The sequence below is a fragment of the Pelophylax lessonae genome, assembly GCF_965119305.1.
Source record: "Pelophylax lessonae genome assembly, chromosome: 1".
NCBI lineage: Eukaryota > Metazoa > Chordata > Amphibia > Anura > Ranidae > Pelophylax > Pelophylax lessonae.
The window spans coordinates 169593479-169610834 of record NC_138768.1 but is presented as its reverse complement, the minus strand read 5'-3'; the positions used below and the strand labels follow the sequence as shown (position 1 = coordinate 169610834).

General features: G+C 39.5%; 1 protein-coding gene across 12 annotated transcripts in view; it reads right to left on the bottom strand.

Annotated features, from left to right (window-relative positions):
- The window catches only part of PPIP5K2 (diphosphoinositol pentakisphosphate kinase 2), a 218946-nt gene that overhangs the window by 10273 nt on the left and 191317 nt on the right, over positions 1 to 17356 (bottom strand). For 2 of the 12 annotated variants that reach the window (XM_082243664.1, XM_082243671.1), the window contains 5 exons: positions 12810 to 12899; positions 7302 to 7421; positions 6665 to 6727; positions 5573 to 5719; positions 4025 to 4147 (listed from right to left, as the gene is read on the bottom strand). In XM_082243664.1, coding sequence (XP_082099790.1) covers positions 4025 to 4147; positions 5573 to 5719; positions 6665 to 6727; positions 7302 to 7421; positions 12810 to 12899 — 543 coding nt within the window. Of the gene's footprint in view, positions 1 to 4020; positions 4148 to 5572; positions 5720 to 6664; positions 6728 to 7301; positions 7422 to 12809; positions 12900 to 17356 lie in introns of those variants that run through there. The other 10 variants (XM_082243669.1, XM_082243675.1, XM_082243673.1 and 7 more) reach the window with 7 other exon arrangements.

Sequence of the window (17356 nt, the reverse complement as noted above, 5' to 3'; positions counted from 1 at the left end):
CACCAGCTCCGCAATGTCATCATGAAGGGGTGGGAGAGAACTCCAGGGGCAACCTGTGAAGCTCTGGTGAACTCCATGCCCAAGAGGGTTAAGGCAATGCTGGAAAATAATGGTGTCCACACAAAATATTGGCACTTTGGGCCCAATTTGGACATTTTAACGTAGGGTTGTACTCAGTTTTGTTGCCAGCAGTTTAGAAATGAATGGCTGTGTGTTGAGTTATGAGGGGACAGCAAATTTACACTGTTCTACAAGCTGTACACTCACTACTTTACATTGTAGCAAAGTGTCATTTCTTCAGCGTTGTCACATGAAAAGATACAATAAAATATTTACAAAAATGAGAGGGGTGTACTCACTTTTGTGAGATACTATATATATATATATATATATACACATATATATATATACACACACACACACAAAATAGTTAATATGTGAATCCAACAAACAATGTATATAAAGTGCCACAGAAGATCAATGATAAACTGCGCAAAAAAAAAGGTGCAAAAAAAAAAAAAGGTGCAAAAAAAAAAAAAAAAAGGTAAAAAAAAAAAAAAAAAAAAAAAAAAAACATTCATAGTCCGTAAAGTCCCGTAGACCATACAATATCTGTGCAATCTTTTTTTTTTATTTTTTCATTCTTAAATTTGGATAGATTGCTGAGAGGATGACTATGGGGAGGGCAAAAAAGAAAAAAATACTGACAGCAATTTGAACTTTGTGATCACAACCATAAATTTAACTATAGTTGAGGAGTCAACAAGGACTATGAAAAGAAGCACACTATCCCTATTGTAAAGCATGGATGTGGATCTCAGCTGTTTTGGAGGTGTAAGAACTACAGTAGCATAGGGAACGCGATCAAAATTAACGGCAATATTAATGCATCATATTACCAGGAAATATTGGGGGAAAATTTGCATTCATCAACATGGAGGATGCCTTGTCACACACTTAGATTTTCCAACATGACAATAATCCAAAACATTAGGCGAAGTCAACCCCTCAATGGCTGCAGCGAAATAAAAAGCATAGGTTCTGGAGTGGCCATCACAACCTCCTGACATCACTGAGACACTTTGGGGAGCACTCAATTGTAGTTCATAATAGACCGCAGACCACAATAAGGGCTTTATTGTTTTAAAAAAATTGCAACCCATCCTGGATGCTAAAGAAGGCAATAGATGTTAAGAACTAAGGGTATATAAACTATTACATTATTACTGTTATTGCTATGGTTTGTTCAATGATCATGCTGGTATGTGAAGTTATTGTAATTTCAATGTTAAAAAAATAAAGAATTGCATGTGGTCTTACCACTCATATTTTCTTAAAAAAAATAATCCCCATTAGAATGTCTGCCAGGACCCATCTATTTGTTGCAATGTGATGTGAAGATCTTAGCTAGGGTTTTGGCACTGAGGGTAAACAAATGTATTCGGTCCATTATACACACTGATCAAGCAGGGTTCATGCCTCAAAAGTCCACGGCCACCAATCTTAGGAGGTTGTCTCTGAACATGCAGCCGCAGGCAGATAACCAGACAGGGTTGTCCCATCACCCTGCTCTTTGCCATAGCTATTGAGCCTCTGGTTATCTTAGTGCAGGGGTGTCCAAACTACGGCCCTCCAGCTGTTGCGGAACTACACGTCCCATGAGGCATTGTAAAACTCTGACATTCAAAGACATAACTAGGCATTATGGGAATTGTAGTTCCTGAACAGCTGAAGGGCCATAGTTTGGACACCCATGCCTTAGTGCATAATAGCCCACATATTACCGGGTTTCAGTACGATGAATTACATGAGAAGATCATGCTATACGCCAATGATATGTAGCTATTTCTAGGTGATACTTCTACATCCCTGACCAGTGCTATGTCCACAGTTTCGGAGTTTGGGTGGTTCTCTGGTCTCACTATTAATTGGACCAAATCTGCATTATTGTTATTGGATAACGTGCCTGGACAGGCAGCATCTATCCCCTGCTCCATCCCCTTAGTGACCTCTTTCAGATACCTGGGTACCCAAATCTCCCGTCATTATGGATTACTGCTATCCTAATGTGGACCCCTTGATGGCCCGGTTCAAAGATAAAATAAATATTTGGAATAGACTCAAAATGTCCCTGGCCAGGAAAACAAATCTAATTAAGATGATACTTCTGCCCCAACTTTTATATGTCCTTCATAATTCCCCCGTGGTAGTTCCCTTGAAAACATTTTGGATGGTTAATTCTCTTTTCAGGCTGGTACTTTGGGGTGCATGTCCCCCCAGAATTAAGTTGGATCAGCTGCAACTTCCTAAGGACAGTGGAGACTTGCTCTCCCAAACCCTTGGATCTACTACATAGCTGTCCAACTCCAACATAGGTTCCATGCCGCCTGCCCCCTGCCCCCCAAGGTTCTTCTGCTCGCCTCTTTCTTATTGGCACTGGTGCAAACTCCATCCCGGAGGGACTGGAGGCTCAAGCATTCCAAAAACCCAATAAACGAAAGCCTACCTATGCACTAATTCCGAAAATTTGGAATAAATCAAAGCAACTGCAGCGAGCGTGCCTGGGGGGGTAATTCTCCTCTCTCAGGTGTTCCAAAACGGGAGGTTAATGTCTTTTCTGGACCTTCAACGCAAATTTGACGTACCGGCTTGCATGTCTTATTATCTACAGCTATCCCATGCAGTTAAGGTTCAGGGAGATGCAATTGACTGGTCACTTTCACCCACCCCCATTTTTTACCTACTACAGTCTGCGACCGAAACAAAAGGTTTCATATCCCAGTGTTATCACATGCTCTTAATTGAGAACCTGAGGACTTATCCAAACAGGGCAATGTCCCAATGGGAGGAGGACGTGGGAACTTTGACAGTAGACCAGTGGGAGGAGGCTTTTCAGTCGGCTAACATGTTTTCTCTTATGGGCCATACACACTATACAATTGTCTTTAGATTTTTTCCTTTAGATTTACCAAAACCATATAATATGAGGTCAAACCTAAAAACTTTCAATTTGTATGCAATCTGGCAGGCCCTTGCACTACATAGTCGAAGGCAAATCTAAAGGAAATCTAACAACAAAAGTTGTATAGTGTGTATCCAGCTTTAATGTCTGACAGAAGGTGTCATAACTTTATATGTTACTCAGAGTAAATTACACCCCAGTGAAACGCCACAGGATGAGCAGACTCCCCGACCCACTATGTGGTAGATACAGACAAACATCTGGGGATCTTATTCATCTCATCTGGCAATGCCCTAAGTTGCATCGCTACTGCAGCGAGGTTCTCTCTACAGTCAATAGAGTCTTCCAGGTGAATGTTCCCTTAAATCCTATCAACTGTTTACTTGGAGTCCTCAAAGAGGTTAGACCTGAGGAAATGACAAGAGTTTTCTCCAGGGCCTTATTTCAGGCCAGGAAGATCATTCTTTTAAGATGGAAATCTATAACTCCCCCCGTTGATTAAAATGTGAATCACCAATATGGGGAACATGCTCTTTCTGAAGACATAGGATCAACATAGGAATTGACTCAATAGATGTGAGAAACTCTGGTCTCCATGGCTTAATGTCCCTAGGATATCGCCAAGCGAGGTTGTTCTGATGAGGGTATTGCAGTGTCCCACGGGCTGAGTATACTCTGGATGATCACCAGAAACATAGGTGAGACATATAGCCTCACACAGGTTCTACAGACCGCTTACTCAATCCCTATCCATTTGGGAGTATGGACAGGGTAGGTCTAAGGAGAGGCGATGTATTTAACCTCGCAGGATAGAGATGGAGATTATTATTGTACCTTATTCGCCTGGACTGTGAGTTGTTTACAGATGTGTTTACTGGTATGGAAAAGGTTTTTGTACCTGTTCCTTTTTTGTGCTTGGTATTTTCGAAATAAAAACCTTTTCTGATTAAAAAAAAAAAAAAAAAAATGTCTGCCAGGGGTTTTTAATAGTATGAGCACAATGGAAATGTAGATTAACGTAGTTTAAAGGTAAAAAGTTGTCTTAAAGGTAGGATAACTCACACAGAGTAGAAGCGCTTGAATCAGGAAGGTCCGTGCTTGGAAACAGTGGTGTTGGTAGTATTTTCGTTGGTGTATATGTATTCAAGGATACCTTTCTGCCACAAACATGAAAACCAGGAGTAGCTGTAAGATTTGGAAAACATAAATAAAATCCATGTTTTTAGCTTTGTAAAGAATTATCATTGTGTTTTACAAAATATTCAAATGCATTTAAAAAAGGGAACCCATCTCTGTTTATCATCCAAAAAAAGCTCTACAGCACAAACATTTACTATTCATCAACATGTCCTAAACTGCTTAATTTAGTCTCAGTATATGCTAGTTTGCCAGATCTTTCTTTTTATGGGAAGGTGAATAAGGACAAGGCTATTTTCCCAAGGAGGAGCATCTTTAACCACTTGCCGACCGGTCACGTTGACCGTACTGCGGCAAAGTGGCACGATTCTGTCCAGCGAGGTAGACCTACGTCGCTGGACTCCTCCCCCTGTAGGCGGCGCTTGCGCGCCGCCGGAGGCACGCTCCCGCTGTTTTCGCCGCCGCTCCTGCCCTGGCCCGACTCCCGCTGTGAATGAAAACATCGCCGCTGCTCTTCCCTGATCGTCGGGGAATCTAGTTTGGAGATCCGCCCGCCTGTGTAAACAGAGCAGGCGGATCTCCTAAGTGACAGGGAGTGACAGATCGCAGGGTTCAGCATAGCTGAACATCCGATCTGTCCTTGAATCACTCAGTCACCTCCCCCCCCACACGTCAGTAAGCACCAGGCATACATTAACCCCTCCCTCTCCAATAAAATTAACCCCTTCACTGCCAGTGTCATTTTTACAGTAACAATGCATATTTATAGCACTGATTACTGTAGTAATGTCACTGGTACCCCCAAAAGTGTAAAAAATGTCAGTCAAGGGTCCGATCTGTCCGCTGCAATGTCGCAGTCCCGCAAAAAAAAAAAAAAAAAAACGCAGATCACCGCCATTACTCGTTAAAAAAAAAAAACACAAAAAATGTTAAAAATATTATTTTTTCAAAATAAACGCTTTTTTTTTTGTTTATAGCGCAAAAAGTAAAAATCGCACCGGTGATCAAATACCACCAAAAGAAAGCTCTGTTTGTGGGGAAAAAAAAGGATATAAATTTAGTTTGGGTACGGAGTCGCACGACCGCGCAATTGTCAGTTAAAGTCGCACAGCGCTGAATCGCAAAAAGTGGCCCAGACGTAAGACCGCAAAATCCTCCGGTGGTAAAGTGGATAATTATATGACCTCCAGAAGATTTACCCCCTTAATTAGCAGGCCATTTTTTGCGATAGGGCACTGCGTTACTTTGACTGACAATTGTGCGACGATGTACCCAAATAAAATGTATGTCCTTTTTTCCCACAATATGAAGTGGGGACCAGGTCAAAAACTGGAGTAAACGTTCAGCAGGAAATGGGGACCAGGATTTCTTATGTCATGTGACTACAAAAACTATCCTTGGCTACAAAATATGACAAAGGTGACATCCAAAACAGAAATATGAATAAAAGTGTAATAAAAAAAGACAGCCTACAAGGAGAAGCGGTGGGAGTATCCAGAAGACAGTCACTTGAAGGAGCTGCGATTGCAGCAAGAAATTCATCCACCTGCTTTAAAGACAAGGAGTTGTGGAGAGTCTCTAAAGGACATATGGAAGGCACCATGGAGTACAGTTCAAACCCTGAAAAATATATACATACAAACATATGTATTTTTAGATTTGAGGTATATTAGGATTGGTATATTTTTTACCAACATTATCACCATACAAAATCTTAAACTATTCAAGGAAAGGCATTAATAGTTTCCACTTTTTAAAACAGAAAAATTGCCTTGGCTGTTATTGCTGTATACTTACCTTTGCATCTGTTATTGCTAGGTTTGCACCTGCAATAATGCTTTTCCATATTTAAAGAAATAAAAAAAATTCCATCACAGCCAGAATGAAAATACAAGCAAAGCAGACCAACAATTGTGGACGCCAATAACATTTTTTTAAAAAAATACTAAAAATTGTAAGCAATGGAGTTAAAAAATATGCAAAATATGTACCTTGTGGTTTTCGTACTACTGTGATTTTTTTTTTTTTTTTTAAGCCTTTAGGAAAAAATGCCTGAAACCTCACAAAGAAATTCAAATCTTGTGAGGCACATTGAAATAGTTTTTATAAACAAATGGCAACAAAAAACTTAATTTACAATTCTGAAATCTAGTTTAAATACAGTAGAAATGGCAAGTGCAAAAGATTTTGAAGATTTTTCAAGCTGCATATAAAATATATTTTAACAACTGTGCAGAGTCCTACACAAGAATTTGTTTTTAGAATAAACCTTATGGCGTAATACAAAAAATTTATATGACTGCTCAATTGTAATTCTTTAAAATTGTATACTGACCATGATGATTGACTAACTGATAAAACTTAATTTGTAAAAAAAACTTTACAATATATATGAATATGACAAAGTTCTTCTTTGGGGAAAAAAAAGTGAAATGTGAACGCCAATGAAGTTATGAATAATCAAATTTGAGAAGTGAGCCTGTGTTCCATGTCTGAAAAACCAAAAAGAAAAAAAAATGGAGCACGCGGGTATCATTTAAAATAAAAAAAAAAAAAAAAACATACCATTGGTTGGGTGTCGAGCAAATGAGATAGAAAATCTTTTAACAGCAGAGCTGCGTGTGGAGTCTAAGAAAGAGAAAAAGAGGTACCTGAAATTCATAACAGCTACCAAACGGGAAGAGAAGAGAAAAAAAAAAGAGAAAATTGGAGATAAAGAAACTCCCCGTGTGTCTGTGTGTGAACCTGTTAAATTCAGCAGCATGCAGTGCACTCCACAGCAAAGAAAAGTACTTGGATTAACAAGCACACTTGTTCAATTTAGAAATATTTAGAAGAGATTCCACAATGAAAGCTGGCTACTCGGGTTCTAGGATTACATTCTTGCAAAATATATGCAATATTAATTAAAAATAATTAAATTAACTAAAAAAAAAAAAAAAAAAAAAAAAAAAAAAAAGGCCAGAACCAGAAATATAACAAACACATAATAGAGAAAAAAGTATCGTCTTTTCTGTTTTTCACAAATGTATTACATCAATATTATTACTGTGAAAAATAAATATGGCCCAGGTTAAATAAGTAAAACTCAGGAATAATTAAGTAGTGAGGAAAATAAATGAAAGCACACCAAATATCTGTGCGTACTCCTCTGAGGTGAGGCTTTCACACAAAACGTGTGCGAGACTTAATGCGCACATACCATCTATGCAGCCAGAAGTAGTCAGCTTTTTACGATGAGCACGAGCATAATCCAGAAGGTTAGGTGCACTTGAGGAGGCCCCGAGCACTGTAGTACTAAACAGACCCGCGCAGTGAGACCCTAGTGGAAGTTAGAGAAAATACAGCAACCTAGTGTTCCTCCATTTAGAAAAGTGATGCATGCAACATGCAGAACAATTTGGCCGTCACTATGAAAGGCAAAAGATGAAACTGTATTTTAGAAATAAGCTGTGTAGCATTCTACAAGATCCTGTGCCATCTTCTGCTCATCAATAAAATGGTTCCCTCTTTTTAACACAGGTTCAAATGAAGATAAAAAAAAAAAAACAGCAGAAAACTTTAAATATCAAGGACAGCTATTGTCTGTCTCCTAGATGCCTCATAGATGGATATTTATGATGTTTTATTTAGTGAATACTTGGCCACTGACTAATATGGAGAACACTTTTTCCAGAAATACAGGAATCCGTTCTCTTTTTCAAAGTCTGGATGCCTTTCCAATGCAATTTTTGCTTTACTGTCTTAAATTTGTCTTTGGTGGCACGAGTAGCAGGAGAGTCAAGTTTTATTAACTTTTAATTATTTGTAGGGAGTCTTTTTTTTTAAACCTCCAATCACGCAACATAATTGCTATAAAAGAATACAATTGCACTTCTGTTTTGGGTTTTACCCCTCTACACACATTTTAGAAAATACCAGAGAGGCATTTTTTCAGAGTAACCTGGCATACCCAAACAGTCCACTTGAAACCACATAACCACACACAAAAGCATCTAATCACTGCTATAGGAATAACCAGGCCATACAAAATATCTCCTTAAAACGTGACACCTACAGTCATGGCCAAATATATTGGCACCCCTGCATTTCTGTCAGATAATGCACCACTTTGCCAAGATAGTTGCTGCAACGACAAATGTTTCCGATATCCTCATGTTTTTTCTTTTGTTTGTATTGGTATGACACCAAAAAAGTGGAGAAACAAAAAGCCAAATCTGACAAATTCCATGCAAAACTCCAAAAATGGACTGAAACAAATTATTGGGACCCTCAATTTTATATTTGGTAGCTCACCCCTTGTAAAAAATAACTGAAATCAATTATTTCCTGTAACCATCAATTAGTGTCTTACACCTCTCCAACAGAATTTTGGACCGATTTTCTTTTGCAAGCTGCTTCAGGTCTCTCGGATTGGAAGGGCTACTTTTCCCATCTGCTGTTTTGAGATCCCTCCACAGGTGCTCTATGGGATTTAGATCGGGACCCATTGCTTGCCAGTTCAGTACTCTTTCAGTACTCTTCAGAGCTTGGTCTTAAACCTTTTCTGGGTACTTTGGGTCATTGTCCTGCTGTAAGATCCATGACCTTTGACAGAGACCCAACTTTCTGACACTGGGGCCTACATTGCACCCCAGAATGGCAGTCTTCAGATTTTATTATACCATCTTTTCTTTAAAGGCCTCATTTCTATTTCTGAAAACAGTAGAATGAAGAGCTTTACCAAAAAGTTGTAATTTTGTTTCATATGTCCACAGCATTCTACCAAAAGGATTTTGACTTCCTCGGGTAAGTTGGCAAACTCTTTGATGAATTTTTCTCTTTTGCCTATGTCCAGGGAGATTAGCTACATAGTCTGTAAACTTCTTGACAATTTTGCACACAGTGGAAACAAGAACATTAGGATCTCTGGAGATAGACTTGTAACCATGAGATTGTCCATGCTTTTCCACAATTTTTGTTCTCAAATCCTCAAACAATTCTTTGCTGCTCTTTCTCTTCTCAATGCTCCGCATGGCACACTGAGACACACAACAAAAAAGGTTAAGTACATTTTTCACCATTTTAACTGGTTGCAGTGTGATTTTTATATTGTCAGCACCTGTTTATTGATACAGGTGAGTTTAATTACAAATTACAGGAGCATCACAAACTTGGAATGCAATTATTTCTTACAATTTTGAGAAAATGCCAATCATTTTGTCCAGTCAATTTTTGGAGTTTTGCTTGGAATGTGTCAGATTTAGGTTTTTGTTTCTCCACATTTTTTGTGTCATATCAATACAAACAAAAGAAATAAACATAAGAATGCCTAAACATTTGTAATTGCAACAATTTTCGGGGCGAAGTGATGCATTATTAGACAGAAAGGCAGGGGTGCCAATATTTTTGCCCATGACTGTATATTAAATAGCCTCTAAATGTTTCAGCTTATCTCTACACCATTAACAGATCAACGTTTAGAGGGAGAAATTCTCCAACCTACTTATTCAATGAGTGGTTGTTGCGTAGGAATATTTTTTAACACATGTACACCCAGGTGCAAATATATGCTTCAATCCAGCACAGCAATATAGTCTTGCACAGCAATACAGTCTGTGGTTTATATATAAAATGGCAATTTCCCCTTACTTTTACGGTTTGTGGTCTATAATAGTAGTGGGGCAATAAAAAGTATGAATGTTCCAGAATGTAGTTTAAAAAAAAAAAAGACTCTTTTACAATGTTATATTTTAAATTCCTGCTATCATTTAAATACATATAATTTGTTTTGTTCAAAACAAGACGAATGTGTACCTGACTGATAGCGAATATGCTCTATATTTTTACCAAATACCATCTTTCAATTTCTTTTACTTTCCTATTTTCATGCCAGTTAGATCCGTAACAGTGGTTTTGGGGCATTTCCTATGCATCAGTAATAATGATATAAAATGGCTGCAGAAGTAAACACAGCATCGTAGCCCATTCCTCTTAAGCACTGGCTGAAAACTACCAAACTGCATAGGGACACCACCTTTATCAATAGCAGCAGCCCCAACACCACAGAAAGGACTCCAGAGAATAGAACAGAAGTATAGTTCCCTCCTGGAAATGACGTTCTTCCCACCGACAGTTTCCGCCATGATGCCAGAGGAAAAGAGAGAGTAGTAATGTGACTTCTTGGAAAATGCACAAAATACTTTAAAGGGAGGATTTACAATACATTCAGAACACATTTGCACAGTGTTGTTCATGCACTACACTTGCATATGTATTACTCTTGGACTTGACATCTGCTTTAGTTTGTAAACATTTCAATGACCCGACTAATGGTTTGCCCTGACATGGGGTGGATAACCAGAAAAGGTGACCTTCCACAGACATGATATCTGAAAGCAGCTAGTATTGGGAGACTTCCACCCCTTGCCTATGAGTACCTCTACATTTATTCCAGATACATCTATCAGATCTAACTCACTGAAAGCATTGCATTGGTAAAGAAATCTTACAGCCCAACTCCAGCCAAAACATTTGATTTCTTTTTGGGTAGAGTGAGAAAGAATTAGAGTTTTTGTAAAATTGTGATTTCTTCATGTCCCTATTGGGGTGAATACCCTCACTTACAGGAAGTAATGGGCAACACCCTCAAAGAAGACACGGAAAAAAGCAAAAACACATATTTAGTAAAACAAAGAAGAGTTGTAGTTTTTAACAATGTTTTTATTAGTGCTTTTTTTTTTATGACAACCACGCCTCTGAATAATTGTAGAGGCACCTTAGGGGTAGAAATAGAAGGTAAATCTCACCAACGGGGACACAGATAGGAGCTTTCACCCTTCCCCACTCTATCCAAAATGAAAACACTGGCTGGGGTTAGGCTTTAGAACCATTCTACATAGTGTGGCAGCCAGTGTTTTTTTTTTTTTTTTTTTTTTTGCACGCACGAAGAACGCCAGTCAACACTAGGACATACAGAAAATATTTGTTTTCTATATGTACTATTTACATTGCAACATAGCTCTGAGCTGCGCTGCAGTGAGTTGCAACAAAAACACAGACATTCTGCAGCTTATCGCAGTGTACAGGGCGGGATTACCCATCACTGTAAAGTAGCGTGCTGCTGTACAGTGACATGAAGTGTCACTCTGTACACTCCAAATAAAGTCAAGTCAAGTAAAAAAAACCACATCACACTGCCCTCTACCACTGGCTCACTGCAGCCAGAATAGACAACTGCTGTACACTAAACCACTGCGGTTTAATGTGCGGCAGTTGTCAGGGGAGTGTGAATGGGACCTTAACGTAAGCAGCTGCTATTTAACATGGCTGAGAGACTGCACTGAGATGCAGTGCTTCCTCCAAGACAGAGTTCTCCAAAGTTTCTAAACCAACCAAGGGCCAGTTTGCTGTCCCTTTGACTTTAGGGGGGCCGGACTGTGGCCATTGGGAGTAGAAAAGGTCCCAACATCAGTGGGGACAAAAATAATGCCCCATCTTTTGTTTTAGTGGGAGTAAATGTGCCCCATCGTTGGTGTCAGTAGGAGGAATTGGGCCCCATTGTTGATGCCATTGGGAGGAATTGTGCCCTATTGATGGAGAGCAATAGTGCCCCATCATTGGTATCCATGGGAAAAATGTGTCCGTTCATTGGTAGCAGTGGGGAGGGATTATGCCCCATTGTTTCAGTGGATGAAACAGTGCCCCAAGGGCAGGATAAAAAGCAAAGAGACACATCTGGTCCAGGGGGCGGAAGTTTGGAGACCAGTGCCCTAAGGGCTTGTTTATGTGTGGTGCCCTTTAGAGAGTGAGCCATGTTTGGATTGCTTTTCAGAGGGCACTTGACAGGCAGTGAGGGGTGCTATGTTACCCCCTCACAACCGGAATTAACCCAACAAATGCACACACATTTGGTGAAAGTAAAGCCTAACGAATGCAACATGCTGTATCATTTTTGTCACGGCCACGGCGTATGTACAGCTGCGAGAAGCTGGATGTCAGTGTTCAGGTGCACGGTCAGGGGGCAGTAAAACTCTAGCTCAAATGCTTGGTTTTATGGGCCCCTGGCTGCTTCTGTGAATGAGGCCTAACTGCTTCACATTTTAAAGAATAATAGGCTCTAGGCGAAGCAAGCTGTAGCAATTACAATAAGTGAAAATGTATGTTCACTGAAATACACTGGAGCTTCCCTTCAAGCATTTCACAATAATACATTTGAGGAATGGATGTGGTCTGTGAATATAAAAACAACCAGCAGGTGGTAACAGAGTAACACAAAACAGTAGCCATTTTTGCTTGCATGTAAAGCTGCAGATCTAAAACTAAAGCTATTCTGCTCAGCTAGTTTCATGCCTAAAGCTACAAACTTGTGAATTCTCCAGTTTTTCCTCCAAGAAAACAATAGTCCTAGTTTTACGAAATCTGAATTAAGGTCTGTGTGCTCTTAAAATTATTATATATTGAATTTTGTAAAATTCCACGTGGTAATCTGTAGATTGATTTTCACAGGTATGGTGTAAAGTTGGCCCCATAGAACAGTAAGGGATTCTATAAAGTCAGGGCTACTGCAGAAGAAACCAGTAGCAATGACGGAGAACTATATGCTTAGGAGGATCCATGTTATCCAGCACTGCGTAGCACAGCTAGTATAAATGCATACAAAGAACCGGTGCAGAGGGCACAGCTATGCTACTGTGCAGCAGGGAGGATGGAATACTGCTAGATTCCTTACCTCGGAGTAGAGAGCTCCAACAGTGACTTCTGATTCTACACTTTGCAGAGTGATAATACTTCCTTGTTTCTTTTTTCTGTGCCTGAGGGTCTGCAGGGAAATATATTGACGTATGACCCAGCAACATGGAAAGGCTCATGTACATGGGAATTGAAAGAAGATGCATTAGGGGCATGACATGCCAGAAATATTCTTAATTGGTAGGGTAGAAACAAATGGAATTAAATAAATTATAAAAGTGACACAATACATAAAATAAATATAACTGAAGGCAAAACTTTTTTTTTTCTTCTTCAATTTTATTTTAGAATGGAGAGGGATTAGAACACCTACAGCTTTTTATTGTGATCGGTGTCACCATTAGGGAGAGTCACCCTCTCTATTTGTCCTGGTGATTGTTAGCATTGATTTTAAGTGGTCACCAGAACTGTAATAGAAAGGAAATCTTCCAATGGGGACATTAGTTCTTGCGATTCCCAGGGATTTCCTCTGACTTCGGGTTGTGGCTATAGGACAGGCAATGAAGAGAAGTCTCCCCAGTGGGGCACGAATGGCAAAACCAAAAGCTGATAGGAATTATGTCAAGAATGAAAAACAAAAAAAAAAGTTTTGTCTTCAGTTCTACTTTAAGACCACCAACAAAGGACACATGGGAAAATTTGTAACAGATAGCCAATGCACGACAGCTCATTAAACACGACAACAAGACAGTCAGCTTCAATAACTCAAATGGCTGGGATGCAGAGAAACCAGAACACGCCAGTACTATACCTGGGTATGGTACGTCATTTTTGCTTAGGCAAGAATGCTGCAATACACTAAAAGGGTCAAAATAGAACAACATGTGCATAAGGGACTCTTATTAATGTTCAGCAGGAACAAATAAATACCTCAAAACAAATTACATCATATTCAAACCATTTGTTTTATGCGTTCCCGTTGAAGTACCTGTAAAAAATAAACATTAATAATTGTCCCCTATATACATGTTTTATTTAACCACTTCAGCTCTGGAAGGTTTTGCCCCCTTAATGACCAGGCCATTTTTTGCGATACAGCACTGCGTTGCTTAACCTGCCAATTGTGCGGTCGTGCGACAATGTACCCAATATAAATTGATATATTTTTTCCCACAAATAGAGCTTCCTTTTGGTGGTATTTAATCACCTCTGCGGTTTTTATTTTTTGCGCTATAAACAAAAAAAAACAAAAAAAAAAAAAACACAATTTTGGGGGGAAAAAACAACACACAATACCTTTTACTTTCTGCTATAAAATATTCCCAATAAAAATTTTTTAAAAATCTAATTTTTTCATTAATTTAGGACAATATTTATTCTGCTATATATTGTTGGTAAACAAAATCCGAATAAGTGTATATTGATTGGTTTGCGCAAAAGGTATATCGTCTATAAACTAAGGGATACATTTATGGACTTTATATTTTTTTTATTGTTTTTACTAGTAATGGCGGAGATCAGCTATTTTTGGCGGTACTGCGACATCGCGACGGACAAATCTGACACTAAGTGACACTTTTTGGGGACCAATGACACCAATACAGTGCTAAGAAAAAATGCACTGGTACTGTATAAATGACACTGGGGGTTAAGGGAAGGGGTTAACAGAAGGGGTTAAAGTGGTTGTAAACCCACTTTAAAGTCTTTTGCCTATAGGTAAGCCTATATTAAGGCTTACCTATACAGCGGTGATCGAAAGTTTGGGCACCCCAAGTAAAACATTTTATTAATGTGCATAAAGAAGCCAAGGAAAGATAAAAAATTATCCAAAAGGCATCAAATTACAGATGAGACATTCTTATAATATGAAAAAAAAAGTTAGATTTTATTTCCATCATTGACACTTTCAAAATTACAGAAAATTAAAAAATGGTGTCTGCAAAAGTTTGGGCACCCTGCAGAATTTATAGCATGCACTGCCCCCTTTGCAAGGCTGAGACCTGCCAGTGTCATGGATTGTTCTCAATCATCGCCTGGGAAGACCAGGTGATGTCAATCTCAAAGATTTTAAAGGCCCAGACTCATCTGACCTTGCTCCAACAATCAGCACCATGGGATCTTCAGTTGTCTAGATTAGAAAACTGAACCTGAAAATAGTTCACACTCACAAAGCTGGAGAAGGCTATAAGAAGAAAGCAAAGCGTTTTCAGGTGTCAATATCCTCTGTTCGGAATGTAATTAAGAAATGTCAGTCATCAGGAACAGTGGAGGTTAAAGCAAGATCTGGAAGACCAAGAAAAATATCAGACAGAACAGCTTGCAGGATTGTGAGAAAAACAATTCAAAACCCACGTTTGACTGCACGATCCCTCCAGAAAGATCTGGCAGACACTGGAGTTGTGGTACACTATTCCACTATAAAGAGATACTTGTACAAATATGGTCTTCATGGAAGAGTCATCAGAAGAAAACCTCTTCTACATCCTCACCACAAAAAATCAGCGTTTGAACTTTGCAAATTAACACATCCAAAAGCCTGATGCATTTTGGACACAAGTTCTGTGGACCACTGAGGTTAAAATTGAACTTTTTAGTGGGAATGAGCAAAGGTACGTTTGGAGAAGAAGGGGCACAGAATTTAATGAAAAGAACCTCTGTCCAACTGTTAAGCATGGTGGTGGATCAATCATGCTTTGGGGTTGTATTGCAGCCAGTGGCACTGGGAACATCTCACAAGTAGAAGGAAAAATGGATTCAATAAAATTTCAGCAAATTTTGGATGGTAACTTGATGCCATCTGTGAAAAAGCTGAAGTTAAAGAGAGGATGGCTTCTACAAATGGATAATGATCCTAAACACACCTCAAAATCCACGGGGGATTACATCACGAGGCGTAAACTGAAGGTTTTGCCATGGCCTTCACAATCTCCTGACCTCAACATAATTGAAAATCTATGGATAGACCTTAAAAGAGCAGTGCATGACAGACAGCCCACAAAGAACTGGAAGACTTTTGTAAGGAAGAATGGGCAAAGATACCTCAAACAAGAATTGAAAGACTCTTGACTGGCTACAAAAAGCGTTTACAAGCTGTGATACTTGCCAAAGGGGGCAGTACAAGATATTAACTCTGCAGGGTGCCCAAACTTTTGCAGACGCCATTTTTTTGTTTTCTGTTATTTTGAAAGTGTAAATGATGGAAATAAAATCGAACTTTTGTTGATATATTATAAGAATGTTTAATCTGTAATTTGACGCCTTTTTGAGATTTTTCCATCTTTCCTTGGCTTCTTTATGCACATTAATACAAAATTTTACCTGGGGTGCCCAAACTTTCGATCACCACTGTAGGTGCTATAAATATCTCCTAAACATGCACCGTTTAGGAGATATTTACAGTGCATGCAGCCGATGACGTTATCAGCGCATGCGCTCTGAAGGAACGGCCACCCGTGTCGCTCCTTCAGAGCCCTATGCCTCGAATGGCGGCTCCCGAGCGCATGCGCGGAAATGATGTAATCGCGCCCCCGGCCAATCAGATGGCCGGAGGATGCGAACAAGGAAGGAGGACAGCCAGACATGTCGGCCATCCAGTCACTGAGCGGGCAGCACTGCGAGGGCTTCGTTTTAAGGTATGTCATAATGAGCTAGTATGCGATGCATACTAGCTCATTATGCCTTTGTCTTTACAGGTTTTTTTTTTTTCTAATTTTTTATGAGGTTTACGTCCTCTTTAAGTGTTCTCCTAGGGAGTGCTTTCTAACTGTGGTAGGTTAATTGGATCCTGTATAAAATTGTCCCTACTATGTATGTATGAATGTGAGTTAGGGACTTTAGGTTGTAAGCTCCTTGAGGGCAGGGACTGATGTGAATGTGCAATGTATATGTAAAGCGCTGCGTAAATTGACAGCGCTATATAAGAACCTGAAATAATAATAATAATACTGGGACTTGATGCACTAGAGAAAAAGAGATCTGTGTTTCAGCTTAGCTGAAACACAGATCTCTCTTTTCCTCGCTGACAGAACAGCGGTCTGCCTTGTTTATATAGGCAGACCGCCGTTCTGTCATTCTGCCGAATGATCGGCGGGTCCCTGCGGCGATTGCGGCTGCCGAATCCGCTGATTGGTTCCCACTGTGTTCAATCACACCGGGAGCGGCGCGTGTGCGCCCCTGAAAGCCTGTGCACAAAATCACGGACACGTTTGGGATTTTGCTCAGCCAGGCCGCCCTGCCACAGTATATATGCGGCAGGTGGTCCGGAAGTGGTTAATTTAATACATGGGAAACAATGCAGCAGGTTTTCATTTTGATGATTGTCTTAGTTCCTCAACTTTTTCAAATGTATCAATTGTAAAACTTAAAAAAATAAGGCATTTTTATCCAATTGGAGGAGAGGAGCCAGGAGAAAAAAAAATAGTTGTGCTGCTGAGTGAAGGTCTGCTTCAACAATGAAACAATTTGTATAAATACACAGGATTCTCAACCAGTGGTATTTGTAGTTACAACTTGTAAGGTTATGTCCGCTTGTTAAAGCGAAATTCAGCCACTTTGATAAATGTGCAGGCATACTATGAGCTACGTCCA